At 37.8% G+C, this 21,555-nt stretch overlaps 1 protein-coding gene and 1 non-coding gene across 2 annotated transcripts in view; both read right to left on the bottom strand.

Annotated features, from left to right (window-relative positions):
• POLR3B (RNA polymerase III subunit B) overlaps window positions 1–21,001 on the bottom strand; it is a 112,435-nt gene extending 91,434 nt beyond the window's left edge. Inside the window, exons 1-9 of the mRNA XM_019728448.3 lie at window positions 20,749–21,001; window positions 17,200–17,232; window positions 14,286–14,342; window positions 14,124–14,188; window positions 11,700–11,775; window positions 8,933–9,033; window positions 4,737–4,828; window positions 3,503–3,620; window positions 1,711–1,819 (exon numbers count right to left, since the gene is read on the bottom strand). Of these exons, the coding sequence (XP_019584007.2) occupies window positions 1,711–1,819; window positions 3,503–3,620; window positions 4,737–4,828; window positions 8,933–9,033; window positions 11,700–11,775; window positions 14,124–14,188; window positions 14,286–14,342; window positions 17,200–17,232; window positions 20,749–20,820 (723 nt within the window). The 5' untranslated portion in view covers window positions 20,821–21,001. The remainder of the gene's footprint in view (window positions 1–1,710; window positions 1,820–3,502; window positions 3,621–4,736; window positions 4,829–8,932; window positions 9,034–11,699; window positions 11,776–14,123; window positions 14,189–14,285; window positions 14,343–17,199; window positions 17,233–20,748) is intronic.
• Window positions 17,528–17,634, bottom strand: LOC141570244 (U6 spliceosomal RNA). Its single transcript, XR_012494254.2, has one exon. It is a non-coding gene; the product is annotated as a U6 spliceosomal RNA (small nuclear RNA).
• Window positions 21,002–21,555: the final 554 nt, after the last annotated feature.

Here is a 21,555-nt window from a genome sequence, read left to right on the forward strand (position 1 = left end):
AGTATCTCTTCAGTATTTCTTTAGATAATCTGAGTTCTCTATTTCAATCAACCTAGTCATCATGACTCATTTAATACCCATATATAGTTGATTAGCATATCTACATTCTACAAAGTTGCTGAAAACACTGAATTCATGAATACTGAAGCACTGCTCCCAGGAGAAATACAATTAGGTTCTTGTAAACCTCTGCTTACATTTTCTTCAACTGATTAATACAGAACCTTGTTTTATGTATATTTCTATTTTTAAGATACCTTATCACATATATATTATATATATATTTGATTCATTTACACTGAAGTTACAGGCAGCAACACCGTAACTCATGCCTGAACAAAGCTTATCTAACACACCTATTTTCTCATAAGGCAGGCAAGGTCTTCTTGCTCTTAGGAACACTAGCTAACACTTCAGCACTATGCTTGGGGTCATTTTAAACAGCAAAATCACTAACAAAAGACACAAAAATGTGAAAAACAAGGCACTAGATAGACCGCAGAAAGCGCACTTGTTTAGTGTGGGAGCTGAAACGAGAAGGAAGAGTGTTGCCTTGTTTGACATCAGCTGACAACGTGCCTGTTTGGAGGCTCGAAGTTTTCACTGCTCTGTGCAAGCACATACACGTCCAGGAACAACTGTAAAAGCACCACAAATACTGATCTGAGGTTACCAATACATTTTAGCAAGTAGGAGAACTGGCAAATACAGAATCCGTCAGCACTGAGGAGCAACTGTATGATATATTGTCACCTAGTTTTCTGTTTTGTTTCATGACTAATAATACTGTGATTTAATTGTTCATAGAATGGGTATAATATGTAAGTCACAGAGCAGGTTAAATGGATCAATATACGATTATCTGAGAAGATGATACCATTTAACATTATTTTTTTGGGAAAATGTCTTTTGGGTTCCCAGCCAACAATTTACAAACAGGTTAAAAAAAAAAAATCAGTTGTAGATTGAAGATTCGTGTTTACGTGAAACTCACCAGAATCCAGGTGTCCATAAAAAAGAATAATGAACTTGGTCCATACTCTGACCTAGAAAATTCCACTACTAGCAATTTAGCCTATAGCTATCCTTGTCATGTGTAACAATATTACAGCACTTTTGTAATAGTAAGAGAGATGTAATTGCACTGATGGGGGAATGGTTAAAAAATAGTACCCCTATAAATGGAACAGTTCATCAAAAAGAATGCAGTAGCTCTGTATGAATTAATATGACATGATCTCCAAGATGTAAGTTACAAAAAGGAAAAACAGCTAAGTGCAAAAAGATGTGCAATGCATGTGAATAAAAAACAAAACAACAAAAACCTACTATGTATTCCTGTGCTTGTATACGCAGACTATCACTGGAAAAAAAAAACAATAAACTAACACGAGTGGTATCTCTGGGTAGGAGAACTATGTGGTCAGGTACAGGTAGGTGGGTGGGAGGCTTTCTAATCAATATATACCCTTTTGCACCTTTGGAATTTTTAATAATGTATCTATCAAAAAATAGATTACTACTTTTAAAAATATCTGAACCCTGGTCTTACTAGCTTTCAATTTAAAATGCATTACATGACTGACAACTTATCTATGCCATAAACCTTTTTAATTTTAGAACTTCTTATCCTTCAAATTTCTAATTACGTATGAAAATAAATCACAGGAAGAATTCTTTATTATTTTCAGTAGATACCTGCAGCCTTACCTTAAATATAATTACAATGGGTATATCTTCTGACAAAGTATTATGCCTCAAATAAAATCGTCCTTGTTTCACAGCCATATTGGTTCTGCTTTTTTTCTCATGGGTAGAGCTACGAGGAAACACAAGTTGGTTAAACTGCATCCCCACTTAGTTTCAGGCTAGTAACCTGCAATAGCAATGTTCATCTATCAATAAGGTTGAACTGATCAGTAACAATCACTAAGGTCCTTCCTAACAGGTGCTTTTGAAAGATGCACAACCCTTCTCCTGACCATGCCACTTCCACGAACATTTTAAGACACTCTAAATGTTTCTCTAGCTTTGAGATTATGGTGGAAGTTTTGTGAGTGAATCAGTGACAATCACCAATTCATTCTGACCTACTTTGATTTCACCTGAACTGCCTGGATCCAGTGTGGGGTATATACTCATGATCAGTTTTATACATTTGAAGAAAAAAACCCTCAAAATGAGCCTACACAAGGAGAAAACTATGAAGAAACGAATTTGTACTAATAATGCAGTAAAACATATCTACAGTCTTGGTATACAGTGATGTCAAAGGCAATCTCCTTCTACTGAAATCTCTATTAGCTATAAAATTCCTAATGGATTTCAAAGCTTTAATCAATCATAATAGTAACACATACCGACCACCTGCTACATACTATGCACAGTTACCCAATTCTACTTATATTAGCTCTAATCTCCTATATACTAACACTTACTTTGAAGCATTGTCTCCAAATTACATATGAGGAAACCAAGGCTTAGAGAAGCTAAGTAACTGCTCACCCAACACTCTCATAGCTAGTAAACAAAACTTGGGATTCAAATCCTGATTGATCTGGCTCCAAGAGCTGCATACAGTGGGAAGACATCGGTTGTAGAATTGTTAGATCTGGGTTCAAATGCTGGCTATTTCTGATGATCGATGTGACCCTGCACTCAAGGCCTGTGAATCTGCTGCAAAATGGAGCTAACGCCACTTATCTCGAAGGACTGAGCTGACAACTAACGTACGTGAAGCACTTAGTACACTGCCTGGCTCCTCGTAACTGCTCAATAAATGGCCATTATTGTCAGCTGCCTCTCCTCCATCAGAAGGAAAAATGCAGAAACTCTGAGTTAAAGCAGTTCATACACATTGTCAGAAGAAAAACTCTATTATATACTGACATCTTAACAATGTGACAAATTTTTTTATTCCCCAAACTCATTAACCTCCAATTTCAAATTATATATGATAATAAACCAGAGAAAAGAAGTTACAAGAGTAATATAAGGGATGCTGTTGTAGAAAAATGAATATACTATTAAAAAGCCTGGTCAAAAAAAACTAACAATAAGATGTTAATTCCATGAAGTAATTCATTAAATATTAAGTGTAAAGTAGTCTCTGATTATACCAATAGGATAATCAGTAATAAAAATAATTCCTAATAATAATTAGGAATACATATGTAAAATGGTCAAAGACTGAAAAGGAACATGAAAAATTGAATAGTTTTTCTTTTGTAAAAGTTTCTTTAATACTATAAATTAACAAAATTCAGCACCAACAAAATACCTAGTGGCCTTTCAAACAATGTCTCACACTTTCACAGAAAATTTGAAATCAATACACGGTGCTGACAGTCTTACACAATAAATTGAACACAGATACTTTAAATATTTCACTGTCTATTATCGAGAGAAATAACTGGGTGCCTCCATATCAAAAGACAGCCATTTGATATTAATTGGATTGTCAATATTTCTTAAGAGTACCACCTCTGCTTTCCTTCCATACCTGGTAACTGAAGCCCCAACTGCTCCTTTTCTGTCAGCCTCCACAATGATTCTGTTCTTAGACAGCTGCTCTTGGATAAGAATAACTTTTTCTACTCCTTTGACGATGAAGTAACCACCTGCCCAAAGGAAACAAAAAAAGCTTTACCCCCTATTCTTCAAACAGTGTGTTTTAGTAATGTCCTGAATTAGAGATCACTCTTTCATTACTTCACGGCACTGGCCATCAAAGAGGACTGCTGATATTGTTTTATGAATCGATAACAGTCTCAGCACATGATTTTATACATGTGAGGCACAACATAATAAACTTCCTGAGGACAGGAAATGTATCTTACTGGTCTATGCCCTGCCATACATAAGAGATGAATGAAAATAATGTTAAATAAATTAGTCTTCAGATCTCTTAAGCAGAAAAATAACTGACAATCTTCAATATAAACTGAAATTTGCTCTAAGTTTTCTAACAAATCAGTGATAATGATAGACTAAGACTAGGTTTCCATAACATTCCATACATAATAAATCTCATCAAGAATTATCATATATATTTTTGCACACAATTCAAAACAGGACAAAGTGAGACTTCATTTATATAAGCAAAAATAGGGCAATATATTTGACTTATGCAACATTTTGTTAACAATCTAAAAGTCATGTTCTCTGTTAATCTTTTTCCAAACATTCTGGACTTCTACATCAACACAACTTTAAAAGAATTAGATAAAAGCAACTATAAATTAAATCAAAGTGAAATATGAGTTAAGGAATTAAAAGAAACTTTAAGTGATAAGCTTGAAACTTTATAAAAGAATCGGCCTCAAAATAGGTACAAAAACATAATTTTTAAAAATTTACCAAGTTTCGTTTTTTGCACCTTTACTGCATTTAAAACTGCCTGAAATTAGATGATTCAATCATTATTCTGAATTTTTAAGTACAACAAAAGAGCATTACCATTGAGCAAAGAAACAGAGAACAGACAGACAAATCACAGCAATAAATAAGAACTTGGGGTATTAAAGTTTTAAACATGAAGTAAAAGAGGAAACAGTTTATCTTTTAGAAATACAGACTAATAGAATGAAGTTGGAGCCAAATTTCTGGACATTTTGCAAACAAAGTCCTATCAAAGTTCACTATAAAGCAGAAAGGCTGGTATTGTTTTAAGGAAAAAAGTTATAAACAAAACAGAAACAAAGGAAGAGGGGGTAAATCCAAGAAATCACACATACCTGGATCTAAAGGACATTCATTCAGTTTGGCAAATTCTGCTGGCGTTTTCCCTGTGAGAACACAGTTTGAACTACGTAGCATTATGGGCATTCTGTTTAAAATAGAATAAAAGAAAATATCACATAAAGGTTATCACTGGCAAAAAAGGTGAAAAAAATACAAACTGTGTACTGTATACATCACTAAGGGGTCTGCATGCCTCTTCCACACATCAGAAAAGGCAGAACAATGGGAGTTACATGAAGAACCAAGTGAAAGGAATTATTTCCTCAGGCACACTGTTCCACTACACATAACGAAAACTCAATATCTGCTTCCTTAAACTTTGCAGACAGACTTTAGTGACAGTCAGAAATTGCAGCAACTCTTCATTCATGGTGAAAAAAAAAAAGAAAAAGTGACTCTCATTAGTTGCGTAGAAATAGGGAAATGAATTAAAGTGTAAGGATTAAGAAATTATCAAAACTAACTAGGAAGTTCTAACAAAGAACTGAGCAAAACTTCTACAAATGAAAAATGTAAGCTATACTTTAAAAATCTATGAATAGGCTGAATAATAGTAGATTTGACACTGCTAAAGTCAGAATTACTGAACTGGATAAGAGAGCTGACTAAATTATTGAAAATGTATTTCAGAAAGAAAAAGAGATAGAAAATATGAAAGAGTTTAAGAGTCATGGAGGAGTAGAGTGAGAGGGTCTCATATACGTCTAATCAGACTTCCAGATGGAGAGAATACACAGAATGGGTGAGAAGTCCTATTCAGAGATAATAGCTGAGAAATGCATGAAAGTCATAATCCTCACAATGATATCTGCGCAGATTGAATAAAAAGAAAGCCCCACTTAAACACAGTTAAGATACGAAATACCAAAGAGGAAGAGAAGATTGAAAACACAGCCGGGAAAAAAGGCAAGTTACCAAAAAGGGAAGGATGATTGGACAGACAGATAACTTCAAACCTACAAGTGACAGATGACAATGGTGTGGTATGCTCAAAGTTCTGAGAGAAAATAACTGTCAGCCTAGATTTGTGTATTCTGTTAAGTCATCATTCAGAAGAAGGTCAATATGTAAGGATATTTTCCAACAAAAACTGAGAGAAGTTACTACTAATAGATCCTCCCCACCAAAAGAATTTCTAAAAGATAGTATGTCAAGGTAATGAAAAATAAATGTAGAATGAAACTCGGCATGCAAAAGTGTATGGTAAGCAAAGAAAATGGTAAATAAAGTGGGTAAGTATAAACAAATATTAACTATACGACAATAATTATTTCTGATTTATAGGTTAAAAAAGAAAACAAGATAGAATTAAAATTTGGCACAATAAAAGCAGTACGTCAGGGAGGCTGATTTGATCCAAGTTAAAGCTTTCTGAGGTCCTTGTTCTTTCCAGGAGGAGAATAAAGATATTGATTATTTTCAAACTTCGTTAAATATGCATTTAAAAATTTCTGAAGTAAACATAAACAATCAGAAATATTATACTTGACTTTCAATCAGCTGAGGAGAGTAAGGAAAAAAAAGACTTCCATTAATCCAAAAGGCAAAAAGAGAAAAAACGGAAACATCTGAAAAGTTGGACAGATTAAAAGTACAAAATAAGCTGACAGGAATATACATCAATATCCAAATACATTAGTAAAATAACATACGTAAATGAACTAGTCCTCAGGTAAATTTTTAAAACATCTAGCCATATGCAGTTTACTTCAAATATACCTAAAACATAAGGAGATAGAAAGATTAAAAAGAAAAGGATTTAAAAAATAATATGCCAGAAAAATAACCAAAAGAAAGCAGATGTGGCTATAATAAAAGCAGATCAAATTTTACGGCAAAAAATATCACAAAAGATGAAGATAAATGCATCATGATAAAAGTTTCAATTCACCAGAAAGACCTAAAATTCTAAACTTTTATGCGCCTACTAACGTAACTTCAAAAAGCAAAAATACACAAAAACACAAGGAGAAATGGATAAATCCACCATCGTAGTGGAAGATTTTAACACTTCTCTCCTAGTAATTGAAAGAACAAAGAATTCAAAAATTTGTGAAGAAACGTAACATCTAAACAACACATTAACCAGCTTGATATAAAGGAAAACAGAGATTATGACACAAAAGAACTGGAAAATACTCCTTGCTTCCAAACAAATATGTGAAACATATATGAAAATAAATAGGTCTCCACAAGTCCCAAAAATTGATGTAAACCACAAATCTGGAAATTTTAAAATAGTCTTCTAAGCAACTCATAGGTTAAAAAAGAAACCATAACAGGAAGGTAGGGATAGAAGTATCCTCATTTTACATAAAAGATGATCGAAACACTAAGATACAAAAGTATTAAAAAGACCACAGTAACCAAAAGAAGGATTAAAAATAAGAAGCAAATTTAGAGGAAGAAGAGAGAAGGAAAGTGGGTGATATAGGTAAACTAATCCACATCTTCTACATTAAGAGTCAATAAATAGTATCTAAAGTTGAGGTATCAAGATATAAAGGTATAAGCATAGCATTTAGTTATAGACATAAAACCAACAGAAAAACAGCAAAAATGGTTACAAGGTTGGCACTATGGGTGAGGAAGGAGAGGGAAGAAGGCTATTGCTTTGTATCAAATGTTCTTATGTACTATTTATTTGGATTAAACCAAAATCTTTCCAGTTCAAAAAACAATTAAATGAGGTAATGTATGTAGTGTTATGAATTCAGGACTAACTAATGAAATCAGCTATCACAGTAGCTGGCACATACTAGATATTCAACTAAAACTGCACACCTTCAACTACATACACACCCTTTGCTGCCTCCTCTTTAAACAGCATTGAAACCCAAATTTTACCAACTATTTATGTTTTGCTCCTATTTCTCTTATCTTTCCTTTACAATGTTCAGTATGGGTAAGAATTTAGCAGTGGTCCAAGTCTTAATTGGACACAATTGTGCCTTATATAAGAAAGAGAGAAGCTCTTAACATGGATAAAAAGTTTTGCTAAAAAAAAGATTAACATTTTAATAACCCTACTTATTTTCCTTACTGAAGAATAAGGAGAGAACAATACAAATAGCCCCTTCCTTCAGGAATATAGGGGAAGGATTTATTCCCACAGTATTTGGCCTTCTCCATCATAGTACTTACCAAATGGTGCCCTAGTTACTGTGTAGTCTGCCTTCCCTAGCAGCTGGGAATAAATGTAGCTGACGGCAGCTGTATCATTAAGTATCTTCTATTTACCCGGGCAACCAGCATAGGGCATGACAAATGATCGGAAGTTGGTGCGCACGAATGGATTGTTTAAGCTCTTACCACTTTTGAAGGAGGAAAAACACTTGAATGGGAATTATCTGGTATAAGTTTAAAGTCCAGCATCATTAATAACCATCATTATTACTATTATTATTAATGTGAGTTTTGTCCACTTTTACAGGAGAGTCAATATATTTCCCAAATTAGGAAAAGCCGACTGCAAAAATGCTAGCTGATGCTAGCTATCACTTCCAAACTCGTTCTGGATAAGAAAGTAACTTCTCCCTTAAATTCTGCTCTATGGGAAACAGTTAAACTGCCCGGAAACTTAAATGTAACATTTTTTGCGGAAAACGAGTAAACTCGTCATATCGCTTCTAGCTGGAACCGGCAAAAATTTTGCAAAGTAAATAAATAGAGACCTCTTTTTAAACTAAAACACTGAAAGTTTCATAGAAAAATATCAAATAGATCGAAAGATCTGAATATTTTACGGAAAGTCTAATTTTGGCGAGAAAATGTCAAAAAAGCCCCGCGTTATGACGCGATTTGGCGGGAAAATGCCCGCTTACAAAATTTAAATTATGTATGGATCCACCAAGGACTCTCCAGACTAGGAGAGTCCACTGAAATGCTATCTTACCTAATGTTTCCCTAACAGCCTGGAGTTACAGGAGGGAATGGAAGCATTTTCCTTAACTTTATAGAAAATATTTCACAATTAAAAAATAATAACAACCACAACTGTGAGCCAGACACCACCTAAGTGCTTTCTGTGTGCTGACTCACCGGCTCCAGAAAATCAGCCCATGAACTAGGTACCACTTCCCCCAGTTTTCAGATGAGGAAATGGAGCAAAGAGAACTTCAGTTGCCCAAGGTCGCCTCACAGGCTGGAATGCAGGCAGGGTGGCTCCACTACCGAAGTCATGTCTCACCTGCCAATGGGTAGAGCATTGCGGATGATCCTCTGGCTGCCTCGGGTATATTCGATGTCCACTGTAATGGGGGCAGAGTACGTCATGTCCCGCAGGCGGCACTGGAATAGAATCAGACAGTCACTGCTCTTCCGCTCTGGAGAAGCAGCGGTCCTGACAGCCTCAGAGAGCTGCTTCTCCAGTAGAAGTGAGGCCCATGATGAACTTGATCTGTCTATGGAACACTCCGCTAGCTGTTCCATGTGCTGCCTTAGGACACCGGGAGTTAGGCGCCCACCTTCCTCTGGAAGGGAATGATGCCAGCTACTGGTCTAGACATCGCCACAGCACCCCTGCCTCTGCCAGCCCAGAAAGGGAACGAGAAGTCTGGTACTGATTTTCTTCTCACTGATCTGATGCTATCACCCGTCTGCTCCCACATCTTTGAAGCAATTAGATTAATTCTTGCAAACGGGATCCATGGAAGGTAATCAATGAGGCTGGCTTATTTTAAACAGTTAACAAAGTATACACACACAGACACTAAAAAATTTAAACTGCACTTTCTTTTATTCTCCAAATAAACAAAACTGTATCACAAAGTTTCTTGCTAAGTGGTGTGTTATAGCACAACTCATTCATCACATCATCCTAACAATTTCTGAATCATTTGAGGGACTTCAGAAATCGTTGGTATGTGCTTTAGTTTTACATGACAGGGACTCACAAAATGATGCCCTTGCCTGAGCCATGATAAGACACAGGAAAGCCCATCAGAATCTTCCTATGACCTCCCCATTATACTGATGGTCATCAGGTGGCGTGTAGTCTCAAGAGAATTTCTCAGAAAACCAACCATATAATTCATGGTGCTCAATCCTCTCTCTGGCTTCTACTGAACCAAACACAGAGTTAAGCTTTTTCTTGCCTTCATAAGTGCTTGGGATTTAAAAATATTCGATATTCCTATGATTGACCAATACACACTGTTTATCTTATATTTAACCAGAGCAAGCCTCCTCCTTAGGGCCAGACCAAAGGCAGTAAGGCTTGGTGGTTCAGAGTAAGGTTGGTCTACTGCCTGCTTTCAAATACCAGCTCTACCACTTAAGTTTTATATCACCTTTCTTCATCTCAATCTTCTCCCATGTAAAATGGGAAAATATTAATTTTAACTCCTAAGAGTATAAATATACATTTTTAAGAATGGTGCCTGGCACAGAGTATTAAATAATTATTATCTCATTTATATTAATAAAACTAATGTGAGCCCATGATAGGCAAGCATTCATGAGTTTTAACAAACTCATCCCTTCAAATGGAAATGAAATTCGACAGATGTGGTGAAAATTGGGATCCACTGCATAGGCCCCAGACTACCTCCATGGGCCCCTTTTGTCCTCCTCGGCCTCTCTTTTCACAGGAGTAGGATTGTGCGGGTGGAGTATGCAGTAGCTGCTCCCTGCATTTCCTGCTGTGGGGCTCAGGCCTGCCCACCCACCTGCTCTCCCACGCTCCAAGAGTCAACATCTCTCCAAGAAATCTTCCCGCCCCCTCTCTCTAATCACAATAATACCTATACACTTTCTTCAACATCAGAAAGACTAATTGTGACAACTGTAGCATCAGGCTTCTTGAACTACTTCAAACTACTTTGCTCCTTTCTCTGAACTCAGTGGTAGTTTAGAAAATGACTCGGAAATTGCTAATTGGCTGCCTAGTTCTCAGAAAACTGTAAAGTTCTAGCAAAAGGGAATGGGGGGAGTGGGGGTGAAGAAAGCCAAGTTGAGGCACACCCCTTCCAATAGCCACAGTACTTGCCACTTCCTGCTCAGTACAATTTTGCATATTTACCTTGCCTAGCGGATCCTTCCAGCCATTCAAAGTGTGCAACCCCTGGTGTCTGTTTCATTTGTTTTGTTATTTTAATCTCTCCACAAGAGTATGAACTCCTTGAGAAAGGCTATGCGTCTCATTTCTTTTGTAACTCACAATGTCGAAGCACAAAATAAATGTTCAATCCATACTTGGTGATTAAGTAATATCAAAATTGACCTCTATAAAAAGTCTGGCTACTTGATCATACTTCCTGTTTAACCTTACTTAGGCAACAACCACACACTCTAACACCTTACTTGTTTGTTAAAGATTCCTATGCTATGTTCCCTAATTGCTATTTTAGCTTTACATTAATAAACCCAATAAATGTACAAAAATCATTTTATTTCCTGATCAAATCCCAATTATGGACACTAAGAGGAAGAATGTGAAGAGAAATCTAGAATCTGTTAAAAGCCAATAAATAGGCCTATTCTATAACCCTCTTTCTGCATCTCCGTTAAAAGCCTGGAATTTACATTTTCATTGATCTCTTCTATTAGACTGTGAGCCCCTAGTCCTCGGTCTCCTCGGCCATTATAACACAATGCCTGCTAACCCTCAAAAAATGTGCTAAGCAAGTAACCACTGCAATAAACAGCACCATGCTAGGCACAAGTGGCCAGCGAGGGGATGGGGTGAGACCACTAAAATGCTCAGAAACAGAACATAAACAGTGCACAGTTATGTAAATCAGTGCAAGTTAATTAGAATTAAATGACAAACTAAATAGCACAGAACTGTTTCCTAATATAGTATAGTATTATGTAAATGCTTGTTTATTTGGTTGTCTGTCTCATAAGACATTTTTTCCCCCTGTTTTTAAATCATCTTTTAAGAGTATATATTAAGGGCACAGACTCTTTGAGTGAAAGCAAACAAACCCAATTAAAGTAAGGTTGAAAATTACCTCATGAGGGGACACTGGTCTAGTTACATTGAAGCTTTCTTCAACATCAGGAAGCCCAACATAGATATTAAGATATCTGAAAAGCAAATTGTTTCATTACCAATTATACTTCTTCAAGGTACATGTAAACAAATGACATCTTCCTCCCAAATACAAGGATTATTCTTTGACAGATGTTTATCTTGCTAGGAATGACAAACAAATACGAAATTATAACTGGAGATCTTCTTGAAGTGATAGTACATGTAGCTTTACAAAGGAGGGAAAATACTGTCAGAGTAGCTTTTTAAAAACAGTGGAAATCTCTTTACAAAAATATTGGAAACATACTTCCCTAAAAACGATACTTAATGAAAAAAAAAAGTAAAGTGCAAAAGCGTATCTATAGTATGCTATTATTCATGTAAGAAAGAAAAGGATATGCGGGGGAAAATACACATATGCTCATTTGTGCAAAAGAAGCATAGGAAGAAGAAAGCAGAAATGAATAAAATTGGTTACCTCCAAGGAGTGCCTGGGAGAGGGTAGAAAGAATTGGGTGGGGAGTGATAATTTCCTGAATATACTTTTTTCTACAGGTCTAACTCTTACACCATAAAAATGTTTCACATACCCCAAAAATAGCATAATTAAAATCACCCAGAAGCGGGAGATGGGGGGAAGGATCAAAAACGGAATTTAAACCTTACTGCATTACAAATGAGTAACATAACTGCACTTTTGAAAGGTGGGAAGAAAACTAATCTAAATAACTTTGGAAAACAGTATTTTGACTGTAAAGATAAAGACAAAAAAGTAGTATACAAATATTGTACTCCAATTAGTAAATTTTATTCTCAAAGGAGTATGAGTTAACAATTCTGAATCTGTTTTATATATAGCCCAGAATTGAAAAAAATAAGTAAATATAGAGTAGATAATGAGAGCCAGATTTCTCACTGTCAGGCATAGAAGTTATAAGAAAAGAGAGGTTAGAATGTGTCCTATAGAGTTGGATGAGAATTGGAGGTATCAGTACCCATGGTTTTTAATATATATAAAAATGGATAGGATACAGCAACACAGATGTGTGTGTGTGCATGTGTTAATATACATACATATGTTTCTTAGCTCTGTCTACTGAGGCTTTAGTATCCATATCTTGGTTTCTAAATACTATTCTCCACTAAAAGGGACTAGGGCTCCTTGGAGAAATGGTTGATTCCAGGCTGGGACAGGGAAAATTGTAGATAAACATCTCATCGTTCTCGAAAATTAACAGGGGCATGTTGAAAGGCCACAGCAATCAACCTGAAGAATCTCCCCACAGCCAAAGCTGAGACAATTTGAGCAATAAATGATAGTACTGGATTATTATCCATAGAATAAACATCTAAAATTATAGATAAATAAATAAGGGGAGGATAAAGCTCTTCCCTACAGTAAATTCCAGTATTAATGTAGGAGGGATGATGGAAATAGAGACCCTTAGGGAATACCACAGCATTAGTTGTTATAGGTAAGAACCACCCACCAATGTATGCTAAAATTAGTGGCTAAGATATGATGAGAAAGCAAAGATATTTACATAGTCTCAAAGATCTCCCCATTAGATACTTACTAATTACAAAAGGAAAAATAATAACTTCACAGTAGAGAAATCTGGACATACCACCTTAATCAAGTAACAAAATTAAAATCACTAATAATAAAACATATCAATATCTGTATCCTGATGTGATGCAGTGAGAATGGCACAAAATACCACTTCTGTGGTATTCTTGCCAAAATGCATAACTCAATCTAATCATGAATAAACATCACACAAACACAAATCGAAGGACCTTCTACAAAACAACTGACCAGAGAAACCGTCAAAGGTGTCAAGGTCATGAAAGACCAAGAAAGCTTGAGAACTGTCACTTACTGGAACATATTGGGGAAACATGATAGCTAAACACACTGTGGGGTCCTGAATTGAATTCTGGACCAGAAAAAGGACATTGGTGGGGAAGCTTGGAATAAGACCTGTGGATAATATTGTATCAATGTGAATTTCCTGGTTTTGCTAACTGTGCTATGGTTATGTAAGATGTTAATATTAGAGAAGCTGGTTGAAGGATAATATGGGCACGCTTTGTACTACTTTTGTAATTTTTTTGCTAAGTCTAAAATTGTTTTTAAAAATGTAAGCCCCTAATAGTTTCATTACCGTCTCAATGATATGAAACTATCTCAATGATATGAAACTCAATGATAACTCTACTTGTTATAATCAGTTTACCAATTAAAAACTGAGCACTTGATCTTAACAATTAAAAATTGAGTACATGATAATTAACTTATTAAACAGATAAAAAAAGAATTATTTTTAAAAGAGTTTTCATAACAACTACTATGTTAGACATAATCAAAAGAGCAAATTAAGAGTAGCTGATTCCTTACTTTAAGTACCACATGGGGTCAGCATCGCTTGTAACTTTTTCATTGGCTTTCATGATCTTCTTTATCTGCAGTGGAAAGAGCAACATTAGGAAAGACTCTAGCTAATTAGGAAAGACTCCAGTTAATTCTTAGCTATGTCTATTTCTAAGTTTTGATGCTTACCTCTACATTAATGAAATAGTTAAATGAATCTATATGCTGTTTCACAAGGCCTTTCACCTAAACAGAAAAAGCAAAACAGTAAGTCACCAACAAAATAGCAGATTATATAGCAGACATTAATCATAGGTGGTCATCAAATTTTTCTCAAAACCAAAGTGAGAAAAAAAAAAAATCCATGAATTTTGTTTAGTAAAACTTTATATTGATGTGTCCTCATTACATTTCTCCTCCATCTTATTAGAACACCCTCACATTTTACTCCTTGAGAAGCAACCTGACTTTCAGAATGTAAGATATGAGTATTTGAATACACCGAATGACTTCCCATAAGCTAATAAATAAGTCAGGATTTTCTCTGCATACTTTGAATTTTTTTAAAAATCCAGCAATAGAGCATCATCTCTTCAACCCTCAAACAATGCCGATTTTCTTTTTTGTCTTCCTCTTACCTGAGCAGTTTTATGATTTTCACATATCCAACTCTGTTCTTTTGTGTCACTTATAGAAGAATGAGGGGGAAAAATAAGGATCTCTATTAAGAAAATAATTCCATTTGAAACTGAAAGCAGGGTGACACTCAGAGAACCTAAGATCAGATACCAGCTAGCAGTGACTTCCCTTTCATCTCAAAAGTCTGTAATGATAACAGACAGTGCTGCTACGGAAAACAGTGAAATAATAAACACACAGACTCCAAAACCGCAAGATTTAAAAGGACTGTATGTGTTCATTTTCTTTACATTAATCTTCAAACACAGTTAATTCAATGCTTCTTAAGAACATTCCTAACAGATGGATAATCACAGAACCTTTGCTCTAATTCTGCTTCCTTGTTGGGGATCTCCCTGGTTTACGAAGCAACCATCCCATTGTGAAGCAGTCCTGGTTGTCGGGGGTAAAAACTCAACCTGAAAATGATCTGAGGTCTGCCTTCGTCCAGTTTCCACCCTTGGACTTAACAGTCTCTTCTGGAGAAAAATGCCTGTTCCAGGACAGTCCATTTAGTTACACATCTCTCTTTCATGTTCTCACTTTCAGGCTGAACAGGCCCTTCAGCTTGTTCTCACAGGCATGCCTTCCAGACCTCCCAGCAGCCGATGGCCTGCCCCTGGACATGCTCCAGTTTGTCCATGTTCCCCCTTAACAAGGGCACCCTAAACTCACTGACAGCCCAACCAGTGCACAGAGGGCTACTATCACCCTCATTCCAGATTTTACACCACTTCTATTAAAGAAGCAAGGCCACATTACAGGCTCATCAACTAAAACTCCAAAGGTAATTTTCATCTTCACCAAAAAATGCTGTTGAGTCCAGCACAGCCCATTTGGTCCTTGTGCAAAACTAAGTACAGGGGTTTACGTTTGTTCTTGGTCACTGTTCTTTTCCCAAACTCACATTCTGAGTCTGGATTCTGTCGGTCAACAGCCTGGGCAGCCTCACGAGCTCTGTGTTCCTGTCTTTGGTTATGCATTAAAATCTTTAACTTTTGTTCTTAGACAAATATATTTCAAGGTGGTCTGAGTAAAGGAGAATCCCAACTTTAAATGAACGAATGAAATAGCCACATCTTATGCGTCTATTGAGTTCTAGATCTCTTTTTGTACTGTGTACCCTCAACTGTCGGCTCTTTTTTGAATCATAAATACCACCCCTTCTCTTCTGCGTACGTATAGTTCCTTTAAAATTTTTATAATAAAAAAAAGGCTTCTCTTGACTTTCGTACCATTTTATTTCATTCTTGGTCATTCCTCTACTTAAAAATTCTTCCATAGCTTCCCATTGCTATTAGAAAAAAACCCCAACATTTTTAAAATGGCTTTCAAATCTGGTCAGAAATCTGGCCCTGCCAGCTTCCCCAGGGTCATCTCCCAGTACCCAGCCCTCTGCCTACAATGCAGACCTAAGTACAAAACTCTACTCCCTTTTCAAGTCTCCATTCCTTCACTTCGCATAATGCTTTCAGGATTTATCCATGTTGTAGTATGTACCAGCACCTGATTATTTTTGTTGCCAAATAATATTCCATGGTATGGATATACCACATTTTATTTATCCACCCATCAGTTGATGCTCATTTGGGTTGTTTCCACTTCGGGGCTATTATAAATAATGCTACTATGAACATTTGTGTACAAGTTTTTACATGGACATATATTTTCATTTCTCTTGAGTAAATACCTACGAGTAGAATTGCTGGGCCATATGGTAAGTCTATGTTTACCCATTTGAGGAACTGCCAGGCTGTTTCCAAAGCAGCTGCAACATCTTATATTCCCACCAGCACAGCATGAGGGTTCCAATTTCTCCTCCTCATCAATACCTGTTGTCTTTTATCTTGGCTATCACATCCTAGTGGGTGCCAAGCTGTGTCTCACTGTGTTACCCCTGCTTCTTAGCATAAGCTTTTTAAAACTTAATTGAAGCCCTGTACCAACCTTATATTCAGCAGTTCCTCTGATTGTCTCCACTCATCTGTTCCAGCCAAACAGGCCACTGTTTCCTACAGATCCCATGAAGATGCCTCTGCCCCTTTGGGCACCGTTATCAAGCCATGGATGCTCTCTGCACCCTACCTTTCAGCTGAGTTAAATCCTTGCCTCTTAAGATGCAGTTTATGTCTCACCTCATTTGGGAGGCCCTCTCTGGCCACCTGTGGCACCACCCTTTTGCCAACAGCACTTTGTATACTATGTATACTACTTTCTATCTCTAAAATTAGACGACCACTCCCCCCACTAGCACCTTATAGGCAGGGATACACCTTATGATTTCTTGTATTTCCAAAACCTAGCAAAGTACGCAGTTGTACATAGTCAAAAAGTGTTGGTGATAAAAATATAATCTTTTTTAAAAAAGGCTTATTTCTTGACTTTTCATTGGAAAAATAACTAATTATTATTAAATGTTCATTACCTTTAAAAATGCTGGAAGCAGCCTCCATTTTTCCTGTGAATCAAAACAATAAGTGTCAGGATTCGGCTACCAACCATAGTATTTTTATGTTATTTTAATATACCTTAAATTACTCACTTTATCACAGTAAGCAAAATAAAGTAAATAAAACTAAAACAATTTCTACATGGTAAGCACTTTTATGGAAATCATATAGATGAGTGTGTATGCGTGCACATGCATACAGATATGTGTACACACACACACACACCGGGGATGTCAAAAACATGCATACACATGAGTTGTATTCATCTTTTGTTATCGGTATATATTGAGTATTACAATTTTTTTTTTAATGGGACGTTTCACGAATTTGCATGTCATCCTTGCACAGGGGCCACGCCAATCCTCTCTGCAACGTTCCAACCTCAACACATGTGCTGCTGAAGCGAGCACTGAGTATTACAATTTGAATACAGTTTTTTCCTTTCTTAAAATGTATATACATTTTTTGGGCACCCCCTCTACATATACCACAGATTTCTTAAATAGGATACCCTTTCATCTCCTCGTGATGACTCAAGATTCCAAGCACTTTTCATCTTTATTTTATTCCCATGACCCTTCCTAAGTGGGTTTGTCAGGTTGAAAAAAGGATAGTAATTTTTAGAGAGTCTGGTCTCTCTAGTGCACGGTGAGAGCTCATGTCAGGGCAGCAGAAGGATGGCAAACATGGTGCTCACCCCCACACTAAATAGGTGCAAACTGCCACACTGCTTGTGTTCTTAGGACTGCTATTTACACTTTCCTGAGGTTTTAAGTAGCCTACCATAATAAGACTCTTTTAATGAATGGCATCTAATCTGCTAATGGGAAATCTGACAAATGAGTAGAGCTGAGTCTAAAGTAAGAATACACAGTGTCTGAATAACAGCTTAAGAATCACGTAAGACTGTGCAGCAACTATAAAATTTTTGACTTTTACTAGACTGACTTGAGTAGCATTGGAAGGTTCTGAGTGAAAGAGTGACATGATGATTTAAAATTGAGTTTAAATTTTAAGGTTGAGCTGCTGGGTTGAGAATAGACAAGGTTAAAAGCAGAGAGATCACTTAGGAGCTTATTGCAATACTCCAGGCTGGTTACAATACAGGTTGTGAGAAATTGTCAACCAGGAGACACAATGTGAAGTTCAAGCCAACAGGACTTGATAATAGATTAGATAGAGACTCTGAGAGAAAGCGGAGTCAAGATCGACGCCTTAGAGCTACCATTTACAAATATGAGAAAGCGGGGTGCTGTCAGACCAGCAGGTTTAGGTGTGAGGGGCTACCAGGAGTTTGGCTGGGGACATGCTAAGTCTGAGATATCCATTAGACATTCAGGTGGGTATGTCAAATAGACAACAAGTATGAGTCTTGAACTTGTAAAGAGAGTAGCTTGAAGATATAAACTCGGGAGAAGTCAGCAAATGGATGGTAATTATAGCCAAGTAATGAATAAGACCACTTCCTGAGTACAGATGGAGAAGAGATCCATGAAGGGAGATCAAAAGCACTCCCACATTTAGAGGTGAGGAGCAGAAGGCAGATATAGCCAAGGAGACTAGAAAGGAGTGGCCAGGGAAGGAGGCAGACAACCTAGAAAAAGTAAAAACATTTTTCAAGAAACAACACAGGTGGAAGGCAGGGAGCATGTGAGAAATCTCTGTTAATTTCCTTTCAATTTTGCTGTGAACCTAAAAAGCTCTAAAAAAAATTAAGTCTTAATAAAAGAAGGAAGGAGTCAGGCAAAACGAATCTATGATGATAGAAATTAAAAGGTGGGGGGTGGGGATGGAAGAAAAGGGAACTTTGTGGGGTGATGGAAAAATTCTATTATCTTGTATTGGGTGGTGGTGATTTGAAATACATAACTGTCAACACTGATGGAACGGAACACTTAGTACTACTGCATTCTATTGCATGTAAATCTACAAAGAGGAATAAGAGAAAGATCAAAAGGAATAGAAATATCTGGGGGGAGGCGAAGAAGGGGGGGGGGCGGAGAAGCTGGACAAGTTATCAGTGGCCAGACTGAGGAAGGCCTTATACACATAGTAAACACTTCAGATTTTGCCCCAAGAGCAATGGGCAGTTTGAAGAAGTTTAACCAAAGGAGTAACATGGTCCTATGTATGTGTTTAAACTGATGGCTCTGGCCACAGAGCACAGGTTGGAGTGAGACAGGTTAGGAGCCTAGGAAGTAAGAGATGACAGTGATGCAGGCTTGAGAACAGCGGGAATGAAGTTTCAGATCTGAGTGCAGTTAGTAGGCAGGACCCTTAAGATGAGATGGTGGATTGTGTACAGAGGGCCAGGAAGACTAACTGTCCTTCCTGAATCAGAAGGCCGGAAATGTGGTTTTGGTCCCTTCAGAGCTGTGCGAATTCAAGTAAGAAATAGAAATCCTTTAGGCTTCTTCCTTCGGCTCTGGAGAAGCAGTCCAGTCAGCAGTTAAGGATGAGAACTCTGGAGTCAGCCACTTTACCTGTGTTCTGACACTGGGTTACTTAACCTCTCTGGGCCTCAAAAATTTTCATTGGTAAAATGTGGAGAAAATAATATTTCAGAGAATTAAATAATGTAATGCATGTTACGCTTACACAGAGCCTGGCACATAGTAGGTGCTCAGTAAATGCTGGCTCTTAACTCTTCAAGAGGTAAAATCCAGTATTGCCTAACTAACAAAACCTTTCATAATCAGGACCCTTACCTATCCTTCTGCTTGTACCTCTCTTCTTCACTCTAGTACAACCTAATTTCAGTTCCTCAAAAACATCAGATGGTCTTGCCCAGCGGGTTTCAAGTGTCCTGTTCCCTCTACCTGACATCTCTCCCCTGGCTCTTTTCAAGCCTCATTTCTTGTTCCCCTTTCCATGCCAATGAAGATTCTGAGACCCAGAGAGGTTATAATATGTGCCTTTCTAGAAAATAAAATTATATCAATCGCTGAACTTAGGCAGCTCACTGTAGGGCAGTTAACCTTAACTTATGACAATCTGTTGAGAGCTATGGAGCGACGTCCCGGAAAACACCTTGGGAAAATGTTGAGTAAATATTCCGGACGTTTAAAATACTCATGCAGTGCAAACTTGAATCCCAGGTTACAAGGAAAGATTACTAGCCTGGGATTGAGACGATTTGGTTTTACCACCACAGCCAGCTGTGGGACCTCAGGAAAGTGGCCTAAACTCCTCGGCCTCAGTGCCCTCTATGGACCCGCGAAGATGCACTATGTCCCCCAAGGTGGAAGTGAGGACCAATTTTCCCCTGACAAACATGAACACTGGAAAGGGTCCAACCCGAGACCGTCCGCGGGGCTGCTCGGCCCGCACGGCAGCTGACAGATCGTTAAAGATCCGGCCTTTCACGTGCACGCGGCGGCGACAGAGAGAAAGGAGATGCGTGGCGGGGGCCTGAGCATGCGCAGAAGCCGCGGCCCGCCCCGCTCCCTGGCGAAAGCTCTCGCGGCACCGCCTCCCGGGTTCGCATCCCGGCCCCTTCCGCTCCCCGCATACCCGGCCCTCACCTCTACGGTCGGGATCGGCGCAGCCAAATGCTCCGGGGTCATGTTCCCAAACTCCTCCGCAAGCATGTCCATGCTGCTCACGAAGAAGGAAGAACCAAAAAAAAACCCCACACCCGCCTTCGCTGCCACAAGCGAAATGCAGCACTCTAGGAGAGCGGTACGCGGAGGCCTAAGTGGTCCCCGCCGCGCAGGTTAATTGAACACGAGACAGAAAGGTTCCGCCGGCTTCCGACCCGAACCTGCGGTGGAACCCGGATGTAGCTGAGGCGAAACTGGGAAGTTGCGCCCCCTGGTGTCGCGCGGAGGTGTTGCGCGGGTAATCCTAAACCCCAGCCGACAGGTTTGTTTCCAATTATCCGGTAATTGAGACCAATAGAGTATGTTGGTTGTAATTTTTAAAATAAATCAAAGAAAAGGGTAAACGGATAACTTGCGCAACTTGAGCCACTGAGGCAGAGAATTCATGTAATTCAGTCCATAACTACACGTTGTGTAGTATGGAAAAACAGGAAACTTACCAAATGTCCAGTAGTAGGGGATTTGGTTAAAAAAATGAGGGTGCCTGCATGTGATACTGAAAAATGATGGTGCCTGCGTGTGATATGGTGCCTGCATTATTCAAAGATTAAAATAACCATAAAGTGAGAGGGTATTAACTCACTAGAGAGTAGAGCATAACAGGACAATAATTAAGACAGTGTTATATTCTAAAAAGAGCTTAGAGGTAAGATCCAGGAATAAATACCAGCACGTGGAGAAATTTAGTATGAAAAGGTGACATTTTAAATCAGTAGAAGAAAGATGAAT

The sequence above is a fragment of the Rhinolophus sinicus genome, chromosome 1 (genome assembly GCF_057876585.1).
Source record: "Rhinolophus sinicus isolate RSI-liver-muscle chromosome 1, RSI-T2T, whole genome shotgun sequence".
In the NCBI taxonomy this organism is placed as follows: domain Eukaryota; kingdom Metazoa; phylum Chordata; class Mammalia; order Chiroptera; family Rhinolophidae; genus Rhinolophus; species Rhinolophus sinicus.